This window comes from Taudactylus pleione, unplaced genomic scaffold, assembly GCF_031769625.1.
Source record: "Taudactylus pleione unplaced genomic scaffold, aTauple2 ptg001597l, whole genome shotgun sequence".
Lineage (NCBI taxonomy): Eukaryota > Metazoa > Chordata > Amphibia > Anura > Myobatrachidae > Taudactylus > Taudactylus pleione.
Window position 1 is genome coordinate 1,246,100 of NW_028285994.1, and position 20,278 is coordinate 1,266,377.

At 52.0% G+C, this 20,278-nt stretch overlaps 1 protein-coding gene across 1 annotated transcript in view; it reads right to left on the reverse strand.

Moving 5' to 3' along the window:
- Positions 1–4,600: 4,600 nt before the first annotated feature.
- Positions 4,601–20,278, reverse strand: part of PPP1R16A (protein phosphatase 1 regulatory subunit 16A) — a 155,453-nt gene continuing 139,775 nt past the window's right edge. The window contains exons 9-11 of the mRNA XM_088464131.1: positions 15,703–15,832; positions 7,292–7,454; positions 4,601–6,655 (exon numbers count right to left, since the gene is read on the reverse strand). Of these exons, the coding sequence (XP_088320257.1) occupies positions 6,206–6,655; positions 7,292–7,454; positions 15,703–15,832 (743 nt within the window). The 3' untranslated portion in view covers positions 4,601–6,205. The remainder of the gene's footprint in view (positions 6,656–7,291; positions 7,455–15,702; positions 15,833–20,278) is intronic.

The window sequence follows — 20,278 nt, forward strand, 5'->3', positions numbered from 1 at the left end:
TAGTGTTCTGGGTACAGAGAGGGGACTATTGCTGGTGCTGATAAGATGCACAGGGATTATGCAGCTGTGCCTCGTGCATTCCCAGGAGGGAGTATTAGTGTTCTGGGTACAGAGAGGACTATTGCTGGTGCTGATAAGATGCACAGGGATTATGCAGCTGTACCTTGTGCGTTCCCAGCATGGAGTAATAGTGTTCTGGGTACAGAGAGGGGACTATTGCTGGTACTGATAAGATGCACAGGGATAATGCAGCTGTGCCTCGTGCATTCCCAGGAGGGAGTATTAGTGTTCTGGGTACAGAGAGGGGACTATTGCTGGTGCTGATAAAATGCACAGGGATTATGCAGCTGTGCCTCGTGCATTCCCAGGAGGGAGTATTAGTGTTCTGGGTACAGAGAGGACTATTGCTGGTGCTGATAAGATGCACAGGGATTATGCAGCTGTGCCTCGTGCGTTCCCAGCATGGAGTAATAGTGTTCTGGGTACAGAGAGGGGACTATTGCTGGTACTGATAAGATGCACAGGGATAATGCAGCTGTGCCTCGTGCATTCCCAGGAGGGAGTATTAGTGTTCTGGGTACAGAGAGGACTATTGCTGGTGCTGATAAGATGCACAGGGATTATGCAGCTGTGCCTCGTGCGTTCCCAGCAGGGAGTATTAGTGTTCTGGGTACAGAGAGGGGACTATTGCTGGTACTGATAAGATGCACAGGAATAATGCAGCTGTGCCTCGTGCATTCCCAGGAGGGAGTATTAGTGTTCTGGGTACAGAGAGGACTATTGCTGGTGCTGATAAGATGCACAGGGATTATGCAGCTGTGCCTCGTGCGTTCCCAGGAGGGAGTATTAGTGTTCTGGGTACAGAGAGGACTATTGCTGGTGCTGATAAAATGCACAGGGATTATGCAGCTGTGCCTCGTGCATTCCCAGGAGGGATTATTAGTGTTCTGGGTACAGAGAGGGGACTACTGCTGGTGCTGATAAGATGCACAGGGATAATGCAGCTGTGCCTCGTGCAGTGTTCTGGGTACAGAAATGGGACTATTGCTGGTGCTGATAAAATGCACAGGGATTATGCAGCTGTGCCTCGTGCATTCCCAGGAGGGAGTATTAGTGTTCTGGGTACAGAGATGGGACTATTGCTGGTGCTGATAAAATGCACAGGGATTATGCAGCTGTGCCTCGTGCATTCCCAGGAGGGAGTATTAGTGTTCTGGGTACAGAGATGGGACTATTGCTGGTGCTGATAAGATGCACAGGGATTATGCAGCTGTGCCTCGTGCGTTCCCAGGAGGGACTATTAGTGTTCTGGGTACAGAGAGGACTATTGCTGGTGCTGATAAGATGCACATGGATTATGCAGCTGTGCCTCGTGCGTTCCCAGGAGGGAGTATTAGTGTTCTGGGTACAGAGAGGGGACTATTGCTGGTGCTGATAAGATGCACAGGGATTATGCAGCTGTGCCTCGTGCATTCCCAGGAGGGAGTATTAGTGTTCTGGGTACAGAGATGGGACTATTGCTGGTGCTGATAAGATGCACAGGGATTATGCAGCTGTGCCTCGTGCGTTCCCAGGAGGGAGTATTAGTGTTCTGGGTACAGAGAGGACTATTGCTGGTGCTGATAAGATGCACAGGGATTATGCAGCTGTGCCTCGTGCGTTCCCAGGAGGGAGTATTAGTGTTCTGGGTACAGAGAGGACTATTGCTGGTGCTGATAAGATGCACATGGATAATGCAGCTGTGCCTCGTGCGTTCCCAGGAGGGAGTATTAGTGTTCTGGGTACACAGAGATGGGACTGTTGCTGGTGCTGATAAGATGCACAGGGATAATGCAGCTGTGCCTCGTGCAGTGTTCTGGGTACAGAAATGGGACTATTGCTAGTGCTGATAAGATGCACAGGGATAATGCAGCTGTGCCTCGTGTAGTGTTCTGGGTACAGAAATGGGACTACTGCTGGTGCTGATAAGATGCACAGGGATAATGCAGCTGTGCCTCGTGCAGTGTTCTGGGTACAGAAATGGGACTACTGCTGGTGCTGATAAGATGCACAGGGATTATGCAGCTGTGCCTCGTGTGTTCCCAGGAGGGAGTATTAGTGTTCTGGGTACAGAGATGGGACTATTGCTGGTGCTGATAAAATGCACAGGGATTATGCAGCTGTGCCTCGTGCATTCCCAGGAGGGAGTATTAGTGTTCTGGGTACAGAGAGGGGACTATTGCTGGTGCTGATAAGATGCACAGGGATTATGCAGCTGTGCCTCGTGCGTTCCCAGGAGGGAGTATTAGTGTTCTGGGTACAGAGAGGGGACTATTGCTGGTGCTGATAAGATGCACAGGGATTATGCAGCTGTGCCTCGTGCGTTCCCAGGAGGGAGTATTAGTGTTCTGGGTACAGAGAGGGGACTATTGCTGGTGCTGATAAGATGCACAGGGATTATGCAGCTGTGCCTCGTGCATTCCCAGGAGGGAGTATTAGTGTTCTGGGTACAGAGAGGACTATTGCTGGTGCTGATAAGATGCACAGGGATTATGCAGCTGTACCTCGTGCGTTCCCAGCATGGAGTAATAGTGTTCTGGGTACAGAGAGGGGACTATTGCTGGTACTGATAAGATGCACAGGGATAATGCAGCTGTGCCTCGTGCATTCCCAGGAGGGAGTATTAGTGTTCTGGGTACAGAGAGGACTATTGCTGGTGCTGATAAGATGCACAGGGATTATGCAGCTGTGCCTCGTGCGTTCCCAGCAGGGAGTATTAGTGTTCTGGGTACAGAGAGGGGACTATTGCTGGTACTGATAAGATGCACAGGAATAATGCAGCTGTGCCTCGTGCATTCCCAGGAGGGAGTATTAGTGTTCTGGGTACAGAGAGGACTATTGCTGGTGCTGATAAGATGCACAGGGATTATGCAGCTGTGCCTCGTGCGTTCCCAGGAGGGAGTATTAGTGTTCTGGGTACAGAGAGGACTATTGCTGGTGCTGATAAAATGCACAGGGATTATGCAGCTGTGCCTCGTGCATTCCCAGGAGGGATTATTAGTGTTCTGGGTACAGAGAGGGGACTACTGCTGGTGCTGATAAGATGCACAGGGATAATGCAGCTGTGCCTCGTGCAGTGTTCTGGGTACAGAAATGGGACTATTGCTGGTGCTGATAAAATGCACAGAGATTATGCAGCTGTGCCTCATGCATTCCCAGGAGGGAGTATTAGTGTTCTGGGTACAGAGATGGGACTATTGCTGGTGCTGATAAAATGCACAGGGATTATGCAGCTGTGCCTCGTGCGTTCCCAGGAGGGACTATTAGTGTTCTGGGTACAGAGAGGACTATTGCTGGTGCTGATAAAATGCACATGGATTATGCAGCTGTGCCTCGTGCGTTCCCAGGAGGGAGTATTAGTGTTCTGGGTACAGAGAGGGGACTATTGCTGGTACTGATAAGATGCACAGGGATAATGCAGCTGTGCCTCGTGCATTCCCAGGAGGGAGTATTAGTGTTCTGGGTACAGAGAGGACTATTGCTGGTGCTGATAAAATGCACAGGGATTATGCAGCTGTGCCTCGTGCGTTCCCAGGAGGGAGTATTAGTGTTCTGGGTACAGAGAGGACTATTGCTGGTGCTGATAAGATGCACAGGGATTATGCAGCTGTGCCTCGTGTGTTCCCAGGAGGGAGTATTAGTGTTCTGGGTACACAGAGATGGGACTATTGCTGGTGCTGATAAGATGCACAGGGATAATGCAGCTGTGCCTCGTGCAGTGTTCTGGGTACAGAAATGGGACTATTGCTAGTGCTGATAAGATGCACAGGGATAATGCAGCTGTGCCTCGTGCAGTGTTCTGGGTACAGAAATGGGACTATTGCTGGTGCTGATAAGATGCACAGGGATAATGCAGCTGTGCCTCGTGTAGTGTTCTGGGTACAGAAATGGGACTACTGCTGGTGCTGATAAGATGCACAGGGATAATGCAGCTGTGCCTCGTGCAGTGTTCTGGGTACAGAAATGGGACTATTGCTGGTGCTGATAAAATGCACAGGGATTATGCAGCTGTGCCTCGTGCATTCCCAGGAGGGAGTATTAGTGTTCTGGGTACAGAGATGGGACTATTGCTGGTGCTGCTAAAATGCACAGGGATTATGCAGCTGTGCCTCGTGCATTCCCAGGAGGGAGTATTAGTGTTCTGGGTACAGAGAGGGGACTATTGCTGGTGCTGATAAAATGCACAGGGATTATGCAGCTGTGCCTCGTGCGTTCCCAGGAGGGAGTATTAGTGTTCTGGGTACAGAGAGGGGACTATTGCTGGTGCTGATAAAATGCACAGGGATTATGCAGCTGTGCCTCGTGCATTCCCAGGAGGGAGTATTAGTGTTCTGGGTACACAGAGAGGGGACTATTGCTGGTGCTGATAAAATGCACAGGGATTATGCAGCTGTGCCTCATGCATTCCCAGGAGGGAGTATTAGTGTTCTGGGTACAGAGAGGGGACTATTGCTGGTGCTGATAAAATGCACAGGGATTATGCAGCTGTGCCTCGTGCATTCCCAGGAGGGAGTATTAGTGTTCTGGGTACAGAGAGGACTATTGCTGGTGCTGATAAGATGCACAGGGATAATGCAGCTGTGCCTCGTGTGTTCCCAGGAGGGAGTATTAGTGTTCTGGGTACACAGAGATGGGACTATTGCTGGTGCTGATAAAATGCACAGGGATTATGCAGCTGTGCCTCGTGCGTTCCCAGGAGGGAGTATTAGTGTTCTGGGTACACAGAGATGGGACTACTGCTGGTGCTGATAAGATGCACAGGGATTATGCAGCTGTGCCTCGTGCATTCCCAGGAGGTAGTATTAGTGTTCTGGGTACAGAGAGGGGACTATTGCTGGTGCTGATAAAATGCACAGGGATTATGCAGCTGTGCCTCGTGCGTTCCCAGGAGGGAGTATTAGTGTTCTGGGTACAGAGAGGGGACTATTGCTGATTAGATGCACAGGGATAATGCAGCTGTGCCTCGTGCGTTCCCAGCAGCTCTATGTTACTAATGCATCTCGCCCCCCTGTGTGCAGCTCTATGTTACTAATGCATCTCGCCCCCCCGTGTGCGGCTCTATGTTACTAATGCATCTCGCCCCCCTGTGGGCAGCTCTGTTACTAATGCATCTCGCCCCCCTGTGTGCGGCTCTATGTTACTAATGCATCTCGCCCCCCTGTGGGCAGCTCTGTTACTAATGCATCTCGCCCCCCTGTGGGCAGCTCTGTTACTAATGCATCTCACCCCCCCGTGTGCGGCTCTATGTTACTAATGCATCTCGCCCCCCCTGTGTGCAGCTCTATGTTACTAATGCATCTCGCCCCCCTGTGTGCAGCTCTATGTTACTAATGCATCTCGCCCCCCTGTGTGCAGCTCTATGTTACTAATGCATCTCGCCCCCGTGTGCAGCTCTATGTTACTAATGCATCTCGCCTCCCCCGTGTGCGGCTTTATGTTACTAATGCATCTCGCCCCCCTGTGTGCGGCTCTGTTACTAATGCATCTCGCCCCCCCTGTGTGCGGCTCTATGTTACTAATGCATCTCGCCCCCCTGTGTGCGGCTCTATGTTACTAATGCATCTCGCCCCCCTGTGTGCAGCTCTATGTTACTAATGCATCTCGCCCCCCCTGTGTGCAGCTCTATGTTACTAATGCATCTCGCCCCCCTGTGTGCGGCTCTATGTTACTAATGCATCTCGCCCCCCGTGTGCAGCTCTATGTTACTAATGCATCTCGCCCCCCCGTGTGCAGCTCTATGTTACTAATGCATCTCGCCCCCCTGTGTGCAGCTCTATGCTACTAATGCATCGTCCCCCCCCATGTCATATATGGGGCTCCTAGAATGTATGACACTCACACAAACACAGAACACCCGATCATTTACCGCAGCTTGTAGACGCCTCAGAGGTTGGGTTATCTTACAGGAATGACTGAATACAGAAATCCCAATGTAAAAAGATTAAATTATGCAGAACGTTTTCTGTTAAAAAAATATATCTTAAAAAGGCTGATATCCGGCGGAATCGCCCAGCGCGTGCCAAGTCTGTCACCCTGTAATCGCCATATAAAAATAGGCTCTGTAGTAAAGGGCTTGATGCCCCTCAGTATAAACCTATAAACGTTTCTCTGAGATCTCTCGGCCACAGCTGGAGTGCGGAGCAGTCTCGGAGCTTCTGGAAAGCGGTTACATGACCCCACAACAAGGCCTCTTTCCTGCTGGTGTGTTATCCTCTGCGGGAGCTTTAAGCTTCAGTAATGGGGGCTCCCCACTTGCGCTGGTGTAATATACAGAATTGGGTGCCGCTGGTTCCATAGAGTCCGGCGTTTGGGGAAGGGGCTCCGCACTGGGCGGTGGTGGGGCATGTCTCTGTAACTTGGCTGCAGCCCGCTGACGTTTGAGCTCAGCAAGCGTGTGGTGAGAGCGCTCCTGGCTTAGGTCCTGGCACAGCTCAGACTGGGTGGCCAGCTGATAAGACACACTGCGGTCCAAGCGTTTGGAGAAGGTGTGTTTAGGGGCCGTTCTCACACTCCCGTTCCTCTGCGACAGAGGAAGAGAACTTGGTGGATCTCCCAAGACTGGAGGGTTCTGGTTCTCTTCCACCTCGTTCTGCACTTTCTGGGTGTCCGGTTCAGACTGTGAGAGAGAAACGCGTCAGTGGTGATGATTATATGGGTTCTGTAATCAGTAGTGATGGCTACAAATCTCCAGTGGGTGACATATCTGTGTACAGGTAATCTGCGTGTCACACATGTATGTAGGAAGTGTTTTCTGACAGAGAAACGCGTCAGTAGTTCTGTGATCAGTAGTGAGGGCTACAAATCTCCAGTGGGTAACATATCTGTGTACAGGTAATCTGCGTGTCACACATGTATGTATGATGATGTATGAAGTGTTTTCTGACAGAGAGAGAGAAACGCGTCAGTAGTGGTGATGATTATATGGGTTCTGTAATCAGTAGTGAGGGTTACAAATCTCCAGTGGGTGACATATCTGTGTACAGGTAATCTGCGTGTCACACATGTATGTATGATGATATATGAAGTGTTTTCTGACAGAGAAACGCGTCAGTAGTTCTGTGATCAGTAGTGAGGGCTACAAATCTCCACTGGGTGAAATATCTGCGTGTCACACATGTATGATGATGTATAAAGCGTTTTCGTCTGTGTGTAAAGCCTATACAGACAGCTGGAATAACTGTAAGGGGATGTATGTAGCAGATGTGAGACTTGCAGTACACAACCCATGCTGTAGGGGGAGACAATCACTCACCACCTGCTGCATCTCTGCATTTGTGGTTTTGTCCTCATCCTCATCCTGTAATTCGGCCTCATTCTCCCGGGATCCCCGCTGCTGCCATACCATAGCTTCTTTCTGGTGTTCTCGCCGGTACATATTGGTCCGTTCCGTCACACTCACCCTCCGCACCACTTTCCTAACGCAGACAACAGACAGAGCGCAGCACAGATTATCCTGAGGTGCCTCATAGACCAGATAACGCAGACAGAGCGCAGCACAGATTATCCTGAGGCGCCTCATAGACCAGATAACGCAGACAGAGCGCAGCACAGATTATCCCGAGGCGCCTCATAGTCCAGATAACGCAGACAGAGCGCAGTACAGATTATCCTGAGGCGCCTCATAGACCAGATAACGCAGACAGAGCGCAGCACAGATAATCCTGAGGTGCCTCATAGTCCAGATAACGCAGACAGAGCACAGCACAGATTATCCTGAGGTGCCTCATAGACCAGATAACGCAGCCAACAGACAGAGCGCAGCACAGATTATCCTGAGGCGCCTCATAGACCAGGTAACGCAGACAGAGCGCAGCACAGATTATCCCGAGGCACCTCATAGACCAGATAACGCAGACAGAGCGCAGCACAGATTATCCCGAGGCGCCTCATAGACCAGATAACGCAGACAGAGCGCAGCACAGATTATCCCGAGGCGCCTCATAGACCAGATAACGCAGACAGAGCGCAGCACAGATTCTCCTGAGGCGCCTCATAGACCAGATAACGCAGACAGAGCGCAGCACAGATTATCCTGAGGCGCCTCATAGACCAGATAACGCAGACAGAGCGCAGCACAGATTATCCTGAGGCGCCTCATAGACCAGATAACGCAGACAGATTGCAGCACAGATTATCCTGAGGCGCCTCATAGACCAGATAACGCAGACAGAGCGCAGCACAGATTATCCTGAGGCGCCTCCTAGACCAGATAACGCAGACAGAGCGCAGCACAGATTATCCTGAGGTGCCTCATAGACCAGATAACGCAGACAGAGCGCAGCACAGATTATCCTGAGGCGCCTCATAGTCCAGATAACGCAGACAGAGCGCAGCACAGATTATCCTGAGGCGCCTCCTAGACCAGATAACGCAGACAGAGCGCAGCACAGATTATCCTGAGGCACTTCCTAGACCAGATAACGCAGACAGAGCGCAGCATAGATTATCCTGAGGTGCCTCATAGACCAGATAACGCAGACAGAGCGCAGCACAGATTATCCTGAGGTGCCTCATAGTCCAGATAACGCAGACAGAGCGCAGCACAGATTATCCTGAGGTGCCTCATAGACCAGATAACGCAGACAGAGCGCAGCACAGATTATCCCGAGGCGCCTCATAGACCAGATAACGCAGACAGAGCGCAGCACAGATTATCCTGAGGTGCCTCATAGTCCAGATAACGCAGACAGAGCGCAGCACAGATTATCCTGAGGTGCCTCATAGACCAGATAACGCAGAGAGCGCAGCACAGATTATCCTGAGGCGCCTCATAGACCAGATAATGCAAACAGAGCGCAGCACAGATTATCCTGAGGCGCCTCATAGACCAGATAACGCAGACAGAGCGCAGCACAGATTATCCCGAGGCGCCTCATAGACCAGATAACGCAGACAGAGCGCAGCACAGATTATCCTGAGGTGCCTCATAGTCCAGATAACGCAGACAGAGCGCAGCACAGATTATCCTGAGGTGCCTCATAGACCAGATAACGCAGAGAGCGCAGCACAGATTATCCTGAGGTGCCTCATAGACCAGATAACGCAGACAGAGCGCAGCACAGATTATCCCGAGGCGCCTCATAGTCCAGATAACGCAGACAGAGCGCAGCACAGATTATCCTGAGGTGCCTCATAGACCAGATAACGCAGAGAGCGCAGCACAGATTATCCTGAGGCGCCTCATAGACCAGATAATGCAAACAGAGCGCAGCACAGATTATCCTGAGGCGCGTCATAGACCAGATAACGCAGACAGAGCGCAGCACAGATTATCCTGAGGTGCCTCATAGACCAGATAACGCAGAGCGCAGCACAGATTATCCTGAGGTGCCTCATAGACCAGATAACGCAGACAGAGCGCAGCACAGATTATCCTGAGGCGCCTCATAGTCCAGATAACGCAAACAGAGCGCAGCACAGATTATCCTGAGGTGCCTCATAGACCAGATAACGCAGACAGAGCGCAGCACAGATTATCCTGAGGTGCCTCATAGTCCAGATAACGCAGACAGAGCGCAGCACAGATTATCCTGAGGTGCCTCATAGACCAGATAACGCAGAGAGCGCAGCACAGATTATCCTGAGGCGCCTCATAGACCAGATAATGCAAACAGAGCGCAGCACAGATTATCCTGAGGCGCCTCATAGTCCAGATAACGCAAACAGAGCGCAGCACAGATTATCCTGAGGCGCCTCCTAGACCAGATAACGCAGACAGAGCGCAGCACAGATTATCCCGAGGCGCCTCATAGACCAGATAACGCAAACAGAGCGCAGCACAGATTATCCTGAGGCGCCTCCTAGACCAGATAACGCAGACAGAGCGCAGTACAGATTATCCTGAGGCGCCTCATAGACCAGATAACGCAAACAGAGCGCAGCACAGATTATCCTGAGGCGCCTCATAGACCAGATAACGCAGACAGAGCGCAGCACAGATAATCCTGAGGTGCCTCATAGTCCAGATAATGCAGACAGAGTGCAGCGCAGATTATCCTGAGGCGCCTCATAGACCAGATAACGCAGACAACAGACAGAGCGCAGCACAGATTATCCCGAGGCGCCTCATAGACCAGATAACGCAGAGCACAGCACAGATTATCCTGAGGTGCCTCATAGACCAGATCTATTCCCTACACCAGAGGTTCCCAAACTCCGCCATTACAGGCCAGGTTTTAAGGATATACATGGAGTGTAATGAGTTTGGGTATCCTACACACTAGAAATATACCATGAACAATAGCTCCCCCTGTTGTATGTAGGTGACAGGTGCACTGAGGAACACTGTGTGGACTCCCTCTGACTGATAACAGAGGACAATAGCTTGCAGAGAGGTAGATTACTACATCCTGGGATGTTATGAGAAGTTAGACAGATATATGTGAAGTGTATTGGCTGAGATCTGAGGATAGTTCTGATAATAGAACCCGTTAGCTCCCCCCAGAGACGGCCCTCTCAGTATGTAGCCGCCTCCCACTGCGCCTCCTACTGCTCAATAAACTCATCTATTCTGCTAATCTTTTAGGATTCTTCTAAATTGAGCCCCCCCCCCCTGCCCGTGTCATGTCGGCTGCCCGTGTCACTTTACCTGTGCAGTGACTGGGAAAGAATAATACACATACATACATACATACATACACATACATACATACAGATGTGACCTTTCCTAATGTTGATTCAGCAGCGCCAGCTCCGGTGCGTCCCGGCTGCGCCCAGCAACTTTTTCGCTTGGAATATGCGTCTTATCGTTATAAATAAAAGTAGCGGAAGCGGCAGAAGTACATTGCTAGATCACACTGATGAATGGGGTGTGCGACACTTGTGTATCTGTGTGACTGAGTCTGAATCTATGCGAGAAGTTCTGCGGTGCAGGGGCTGTGGCTCTTCCTCGCGTCCCGGTGTGCGCCATCGGTGACTTTGTATGTGTGTAGAATTCCTGGACAGATAAAGTCACAGCCCAGCGTCTCTAATACACTGTGAGCGGCTTGTCGCCGATTCCGCAATACGCAAAATGTAAAGAAAAATACGGTGCGCTACCCTCTGGGGACGGTGAGCGTCTCGCACCACATGGCGTACGGACCACCAGTAAGTGAGGTCACATCTGTAGTACAGAGTTTCCCATGTGATTAGGCGCCATATCTGTAATAACACAGCAGTGACTGTACCCTCGGCTGTTCCCATGTGATTAGGGGCCATGTTCTGTAATGACACAGCAGTGACTGTACCCTCGGCTGTTCCCATGTGATTAGGGGCCATATCTGTAATAACACAGCAGTGACTGTACCCTCGGCTGTTCCCATGTGATTAGGGTCCGTGTTCTGTAATGACACAGCAGTGACTGTACCCTCGGCTGTTCCCTATGTGATTAGGGGCCGTGTTCTGTAATGACACAGCAGTGACTATACCTCGGCTGTTCCCTATGTGATTAGGCGCCATATCTGTAATAACACAGCAGTGACTGTACCCTCGGCTGTTCCCCATGTGATTAGGGGCCGTGTTCTGTAATAACACAGCAGTGACTGTACCCTCGGCTGTTCCCCATGTGATTAGGTGCCATGTTCTGTAATGACACAGCAGTGACTGTACCCTCGGCTGTTCCCCATGTGATTAGGGGCCATATCTGTAATAACATAGCAGTGACTGTACCCTCGGCTGTTCCCCATGTGATTAGGGGCCATGTTCTGTAATGACACAGCAGTGACTGTACCCTCGGCTGTTCCCCATGTGATTAGGGGCCATGTTCTGTAATGACACAGCAGTGACTGTACCCTCGGCTGTTCCCCATGTGATTAGGGGCCGTGTTCTGTAATGACACAGTAGTGACTGTACCCTCGGCTGTTCCCCATGTGATTAGGTACCATGTTCTGTAATGACACAGCAGTGACTGTACCCTCGGCTGTTCCCCATGTGATTAGGCGCCATGTTCTGTAATGACACAGCAGTGACTGTACCCTCGGCTGTTCCCCATGTGATTAGGAGCCATGTTCTGTAATGACACAGCAGTGACTGTACCCTCGGCTGTTCCCTATGTGATTAGGCGCCATGTTCTGTAATAACATAGCAGTGACTGTACCCTCGGCTGTTCCCCATGTGATTAGGGGCCGTGTTCTGTAATGACACAGCAGTGACTGTACCCTCGGCTGTTCCCCATGTGATTAGGGGCCATGTTCTGTAATAACACAGCAGTGACTGTACCCTCGGCTGTTCACCATGTGATTAGGGGCCGTGTTCTGTAATGACACAGCAGTGACTGTACCCTCGGCTGTTCCCCATGTGATTAGGGGCTGTGTTCTGTAATGACACAGTAGTGACTGTACCCTCGGCTGTTCCCCATGTGATTAGGGGCTGTGTTCTGTAATAACACAGCAGTGACTGTACCCTCAGCTGTTCCCCATGTGATTAGGGGCCGTGTTCTGTAATGACACAGCAGTGACTGTACCCTCGGCTGTTCCCCATGTGATTAGGCGCCATGTTCTGTAATGACACAGCAGTGACTGTACCCTCGGCTGTTCCCCATGTGATTAGGGACCGTGTTCTGTAATGACACAGCAGTGAGTATACCCTCGGCTGTTCCCCATGTGATTAGGGGCCGTGTTCTGTAATGACACAGCAGTGAGTGTACCCTCGGCTGTTCCCCATGTGATTAGGGGCCGTGTTCTGTAATGACACAGCAGTGACTGTACCCTCGGCTGTTCCCCATGTGATTAGGGGCCGTGTTCTGTAATGACACAGCAGTGACTGTACCCTCGGCTGTTCCCTATGTGATTAGGCGCCGTGTTCTGTAATGACACAGCAGTGACTGTACCCTCGGCTGTTCCCCATGTGATTAGGGGCCGTGTTCTGTAATGACACAGCAGTGACTGTACCCTCGGCTGTTCCCTATGTGATTAGGCGCCGTGTTCTGTAATGACACAGCAGTGACTGTACCCCCGGCTGTTCCCCATGTGATTAGAGGCCGTGTTCTGTAATGACACTGCAGTGACTGTACCCTCGGCTGTTACCCATGTGATTAGGGGCCGTGTTCTGTAATAACACAGCAGTGACTATACCCTCGGCTGTTCCCCATGTGGTTAGGCGCCGTGTTCTGTAATAACACAGCAGTGACTGTACCCTCGGCTGTTCCCCATGTGATTAGGCGCCATGTTCTGTAATGACACAGCAGTGACTGTACCCTCGGCTGTTCCCTATGTGATTAGGGGCCGTGTTCTGTAATGACACAGCAGTGACTGTACCCTCGGCTGTTCCCCATGTGATTAGGGGCCATGTTCTGTAATGACACAGCAGTGACTGTACCCTCGGCTGTTCCCCATGTGATTAGGCGCCATGTTCTGTAATGACACAGCAGTGACTGTACCCTCGGCTGTTCCCCATGTGATTAGGGGCCATGTTCTGTAATGACACAGCAGTGACTGTACCCTCGGCTGTTCCCCATGTGATTAGGCGCTATGTTCTGTAATGACACAGCAGTGAGTATACCCTCGGCTGTTCCCCATGTGATTAGGGGCCATGTTCTGTAATGACACAGCAGTGACTGTACCCTCGGCTGTTCCCCATGTGATTAGGCGCCATGTTCTGTAATGACACAGTAGTGAGTATACCCTCGGCTGTTCCCCATGTGATTAGGCGCCATGTTCTGTAATGACACAGCAGTGACTGTACCCTCGGCTGTTCCCCATGTGATTAGGCGCCATGTTCTGTAATGACACAGCAGTGACTGTACCCTCGGCTGTTCCCCATGTGATTAGGCGCCATGTTCTGTAATGACACAGCAGTGACTGTACCCTCGGCTGTTCCCCATGTGATTAGGGGCCGTGTTCTGTAATAACACAGCAGTGACTGTACCCTCGGCTGTTCCCCATGTGATTAGGGGCCGTGTTCTGTAATGACACAGCAGTGACTGTACCCTCGGCTGTTCCCCATGTGATTAGGGGCCGTGTTCTGTAATGACACAGCAGTGACTGTACCCTCGGCTGTTCCCCATGTGATTAGGGGCCGTGTTCTGTAATGACACAGCAGTGAGTATACCCTCGGCTGTTCCCCATGTGATTAGGGGCCGTGTTCTGTAATAACACAGCAGTGACTATACCTCGGCTGTTCCCTATGTGATTAGGCGCCGTGTTCTGTAATAACACAGCAGTGACTATACCTCGGCTGTTCCCTATGTGATTAGGCGCCGTGTTCTGTAATAACACAGCAGTGACTATACCTCGGCTGTTCCCTATGTGATTAGGCGCCGTGTTCTGTAATGACACAGCAGTGACTGTACCCTCGGCTGTTCCCCATGTGATTAGGCGCCATGTTCTGTAATGACACAGCAGTGACTGTACCCTCGGCTGTTCCCCATGTGATTAGGCGCCATGTTCTGTAATGACACAGCAGTGACTGTACCCTCGGCTGTTCCCCATGTGATTAGGCGCCATGTTCTGTAATGACACAGCAGTGACTGTACCCTCGGCTGTTCCCCATGTGATTAGGGGCCGTGTTCTGTAATGACACAGCTGTGACTGTACCCTCGGCTGTTCCCCATGTGATTAGGGGCCGTGTTCTGTAATGACACAGCAGTGACTGTACCCTCGGCTGTTCCCCATGTGATTAGGGGCCGTGTTCTGTAATGACACAGCAGTGACTGTACCCTCGGCTGTTCCCCATGTGATTAGGGGCCGTGTTCTGTAATGACACAGCAGTGAGTATACCCTCGGCTGTTCCCCATGTGATTAGGGGCCGTGTTCTGTAATAACACAGCAGTGACTATACCTCGGCTGTTCCCTATGTGATTAGGCGCCGTGTTCTGTAATAACACAGCAGTGACTATACCTCGGCTGTTCCCTATGTGATTAGGCGCCGTGTTCTGTAATGACACAGCAGTGAGTATACCCTCGGCTGTTCCCCATGTGATTAGGGGCCGTGTTCTGTAATGACACAGCAGTGACTGTACCCTCGGCTGTTCCCCATGTGATTAGGGGCCGTGTTCTGTAATGACACAGCAGTGACTGTACCCTCGGCTGTTCCCCATGTGATTAGGGGCCGTGTTCTGTAATAACACAGCAGTGACTATACCTCGGCTGTTCCCTATGTGATTAGGCGCCGTGTTCTGTAATAACACAGCAGTGACTATACCTCGGCTGTTCCCTATGTGATTAGGCGCCGTGTTCTGTAATGACACAGCAGTGACTGTACCCTCGGCTGTTCCCCATGTGATTAGGGGCCGTGTTCTGTAATGACACAGCAGTGACTGTACCCTCGGCTGTTCCCCATGTGATTAGGGGCCGTGTTCTGTAATGACACAGCAGTGACTATACCCTCGGCTGTTCCCCATGTGATTAGGCGCCGTGTTCTGTAATGACACAGCAGTGAATGTACCCTCGGCTGTTCCCCATGTGATTAGGGGCCGTGTTCTGTAATGACACAGCGGTGACTATACCCTTGGCTGTTCCCCATGTGATTAGGCGCTATGTTCTGTAATGACACAGCAGTGAGTATACCCTCGGCTGTTCCCCATGTGATTAGGGGCCATGTTCTGTAATGACACAGCAGTGACTGTACCCTCGGCTGTTCCCCATGTGATTAGGGGCCATGTTCTGTAATGACAGCAGTGAGTATACCCTCGGCTGTTTCCCATGTGATTAGGGGCCATGTTTTGTAATGACACAGCAGTGAGTATACCCTCGGCTGCCCGCACTCGATGTCCGCCTCTGGAGGGCGCTCTTCTGCTTGTCCTGAGATTTCTTGATTGCATCGTGTTTGTGTTTCAGCTCCAGTAGTTTGGCTCGAACCTCCTCATCACCGCACACGTCTGCAGAATGAAGATGTATGTTATAGTGTGACATGTAAGACTATTATATCTGTGTATAAATGAACACGTATGCAGAACATCACATGTAATCCACGCACCAATTCTGTAGCAGAGTATTCTGGGAATGGTAGTTCAGAAACGGTTACCTCACCCAGGGGACATGCGAGGTGGGCGCTTTCTGTGCCCCATATGCCAATGGAGAGTGCTCACCTGTGACACCATTACACCACATGGGCAAATGCAGATATACGGTTATGTAATAGAATACAGCGCTCTAGGCTGCTATCTGTGGTGCACCTGGCTGCTCCACATCCCGAGGTACAAATAAATAAAGGAATGTACAGCGCTCTGGGGCTATTCTATAAATTCTTAGTGTGCGCTGTGACGTGCTCACTTATTCTCATGTGACTACTGAGGATGTTATACATATGTAGCTCTTGTATCTATTCATCCAAAACACAGTCCAGACTTTCATACTGTAGGTACTGTAGTGTGTTCTTATAATCCAGTCCCTATGTATTCCCAGCAGTAATGTCATATGGTTTTCTTTATAGACCATCCCCCACTTTCCAAACAACGTTATATGTGTAGGGTGGGTGTCCTTATACACTGGCTGACGCTGCAGGAACCCACCTCATTCTCCTCCACCTCACTATCCTTCTCACTATCCTCCACCTCCTCACTCTCCTTCTCACTATCCTCCACCTCCTCACTCTCCTTCTCACTATCCTCCACCACCTCCCTCTCCTCCCTCTCCTCCCTCTCCTCCACCACTTCCGTCTCCTCCTCCACCTCCTCACTCTCCTCCACCTCCTCACTCTCCTCCACCTCCTCCCTCTGCTCCACCTCCTCCCTCTCCTCCACCACCTCCCTCTCCTCCTCCCTCTCCTCCTCCCTCTCCTCCACCACCTCCCTCTCCTCCACCAGCTCTCTCTCCTCCACCACCTCCCTCTCCTCCACCAGCTCTCTCTCCTCCACCAGCTCTCTCTGCTCCACCACCTCCCTCTCCTCCACCACCTCCCTATCTTCCACCACCTCACTCTCCTCCACCTCCTCCCTCACCTCCACCTCCTCCCTCACCTCCACCTCCTCCCTCACCTCACTCTCCACCTCCTCCCTCTCCTCCACCACCACTTCCCTCTGCTCCACCTCCTCCCTCTTCTTCCTCTGCTCCACCACTTCCCTCTGCTCCACCACCTCACTCTCCTTCACCACCTCAATCTCCTCAACCACCTCCCTCTCCTCCACCTCCTCCACACCTCCCTCTCCTCCACCACCTCACTCTGCTCCACCTCCTCAATCTCCTCCACCACCTCTCTCTCCTCCAGCACCACCTCCTCCCTCTCCTCCACCACCACCTCCTCCCTCTCCTCCACCACCACCTCCTCCCTCTCCTCCACCACCTCACTCTCCTCCACCACCTCACTCTCCTCCGTATTATGTGCTGGTTTCCTCAGTCCCGGTGCTGGCAGAGATGGTGGTGGTAGTAATATGTGCTGGTTTCCTCAGTCACGGTGCTGGCAGAAATGGTGGTGGGGGTTAGTATTATGTGCTGGTTTCCTCAGTCCCGGTGCTGGCAGAGATGGTGGTGGGGTTAGTATTATGTGCTGGTTTCCTCATTCCCGGTGCTGGCAGAGATGGTGGTGGGGGGTAGTATTATGTGCTGGTTTCCTCAGTCCCGGTGCTGGCAGAGATGGTGGTGGGGGTTAGTATTATGTGCTGGTTTCCTCAGTCCCGGTGCTGGGAGAGATGGTGGTGGGGGTTAGTATTATGTGCTGGTTTCCTCAGTCCCGGTGCTGGCAGAGATGGTGGTGGGGGGTAGTATTATGCGCTGGTTTCCCCAGTCCCGGTGCTGGGAGAGATGGTGGTGGGGGTTAGTATTATGTGCTGGTTTCCTCAGTCCCGGTGCTGGCAGAGATGGTGGTGGGGGTTAGTATTATGTGCTGGTTTCCTCAGTCCCGGTGCTGGCAGAGATGTTGGTGGGGGTTAGTATTATGTGTTGGTTTCCTCAGTCCCGGTGCTGGCAGAGATGGTGGTGGGGGTTAGTATTATGTGCTGGTTTCCTCAGTCCCGGTGCTGGGAGAGATGGTGGTGGTAGTATTATGTGCTGGTTTCCTCAGTCCCGGTGCTGGGAGAGATGGTGGCGGGGGGTAGTATTATGTGCTGGTATCCTCAGTCCCGGTGCTGGCAGAGATGGTGGTGGTGGTAGTAATATGTGCTGGTATCCTCAGTCCCGGTGCTGGCAGAGATGGTGGCGGGGGGTAGTATTATGTGCTGGTTTCCTCAGTACCGGTGCTGGGAGAGATGGTGGTGGAGGTAGTATTATGTGCTGGTTTCCTCAGTCCCGGTGCTAGGAGAGATGGTGGCGGGGGGTAGTATTATGTGCTGGTATCCTCAGTCCCGGTGCTGGCAGAGATGGTGGCGGGGGGTAGTATTATGTGCTGGTATCCTCAGTCCCGGTGCTGGCAGAGATGGTGGTGGTGGTAGTAATATGTGCTGGTATCCTCAGTCCCGGTGCTGGCAGAGATGGTGGCGGGGGGTAGTATTATGTGCTGGTTTCCTCAGTACCGGTGCTGGGAGAGATGGTGGTGGTAGTAATATGTGCTGGTTTCCTCAGTCCCGGTGCTGGCAGAGATGGTGGTGGAGGTAGTATTATGTGCTGGTTTCCTCAGTCCCGGCGCTGGCAGAGATGGTGGTGGGGGGTAGTATTATGTGCTGGTTTCCTCAGTACCGGTGCTGGGAGAGATGGTGGTGGGGTTAGTATTATGTGCTGGTTTCCTCAGTACCGGTGCTGGCAGAGATGGTGGTGGAGGTAGTATTATGTGCTGGTTTCCTCAGACCCGGTGCTGGCAGAGATGGTGGTGGGGGTTAGTATTATGAGCTGGTTTCCTCAGTCCCGGTGCTGGCAGAGATGGTGGTGGGGGGTAGTATTCTGTGCTGGTTTCCTCAGTCCCGGTGCTGGCAGAGATGGTGGTGGGGGGTAGTATTATGTGCTGGTATCCTCAGTACCGGTGCTGGCAGAGATGTTGGTGGGGGGTAGTATTATGTGCTGGTATCCTCAGTCCCGGTGCTGGCAGAGATGGTGGTGGAGGTAGTATTATGTGCTGGTTTCCTCAGTCCCGGTGCTGGGAGAGATGGTGGTGGAGGTAGTATTATGTGCTGGTTTCCTCAGTCCCGGTGCTGGGAGAGATGGTGGTGGGGGTTAGTATTATGTGCTGGTTTCCTCAGTCCCGGTGCTGGCAGAGATGGTGGTGGGGGGTAGTATTCTGTGCTGGTTTCCTCAGTCCCGGTGCTGGGAGAGATGGTGGTGGAGGTAGTATTATGTGCTGGTTTCCTCAGACCCGGTGCTGGCAGAGATGTTGGTGGGGGGTAGTATTATGTGCTGGTATCCTCAGTCCCGGTGCTGGCAGAGATGGTGGTGGTGGTAGTAATATGTGCTGGTATCCTCAGTCCCGGTGCTGGCAGAGATGGTGGTGGAGGTAGTATTATGTGCTGGTTTCCTCAGTCCCAGTGCTGGGAGAGATGGTGGTGGAGGTAGTATTATGTGCTGGTTTCCTCAGTCCCGGTGCTGGGAGAGATGGTGGTGGAGGTAGTATTATGTGCTGGTTTCCTCAGTCCCGGTGCTGGGAGAGATGGTGGTGGGGGGTAGTATTATGTGCTGGTTTCCTCAGTCCCGGTGCTGGGAGAGATGGTGGTGGGGGGTAGTATTATGTGCTGGTTTCCTCAGTCCCGGTGCTGGGAGAGATGGTGGTGCGGGGTAGTATTATGTGCTGGTATCCTCAGTACCGGTGCTGGCAGAGATGTTGGTGGGGGGTAGTATTATGTGCTGGTATCCTCAGTCCCGGTGCTGGCAGAGATGGTGGTGGTGGTAGTAATATGTGCTGGTATCCTCAGTCCCGGTGCTGGCAGAGATGGTGGTGGAGGTAGTATTATGTGCTGGTTTCCTCAGTCCCGGTGCTGGGAGAGATGGTGGTGGAGGTAGTATTATGTGCTGGTTTCCTCAGTCCCGGTGCTGGGAGAGATGGTGGTGGGGGTTAGTATTATGTGCTGGTTTCCTCAGTCCCGGTGCTGGCAGAGATGGTGGTGGGGGGTAGTATTCTGTGCTGGTTTCCTCAGTCCCGGTGCTGGGAGAGATGGTGGTGGAGGTAGTATTATGTGCTGGTTTCCTCAGACCCGGTGCTGGCAGAGATGTTGGTGGGGGGTAGTATTATGTGCTGGTTTCCTCAGTCCCGGTGCTGGGAGAGATGGTGGTGGGGGTTAGTATTATGTGCTGGTTTCCTCAGTCCCGGTGCTGGCAGAGATGGTGGTGGGGGGTAGTATTCTGTGCTGGTTTCCTCAGTCCCGGTGCTGGGAGAGATGGTGGTGGAGGTAGTATTATGTGCTGGTTTCCTCAGACCCGGTGCTGGCAGAGATGTTGGTGGGGGGTAGTATTATGTGCTGGTATCC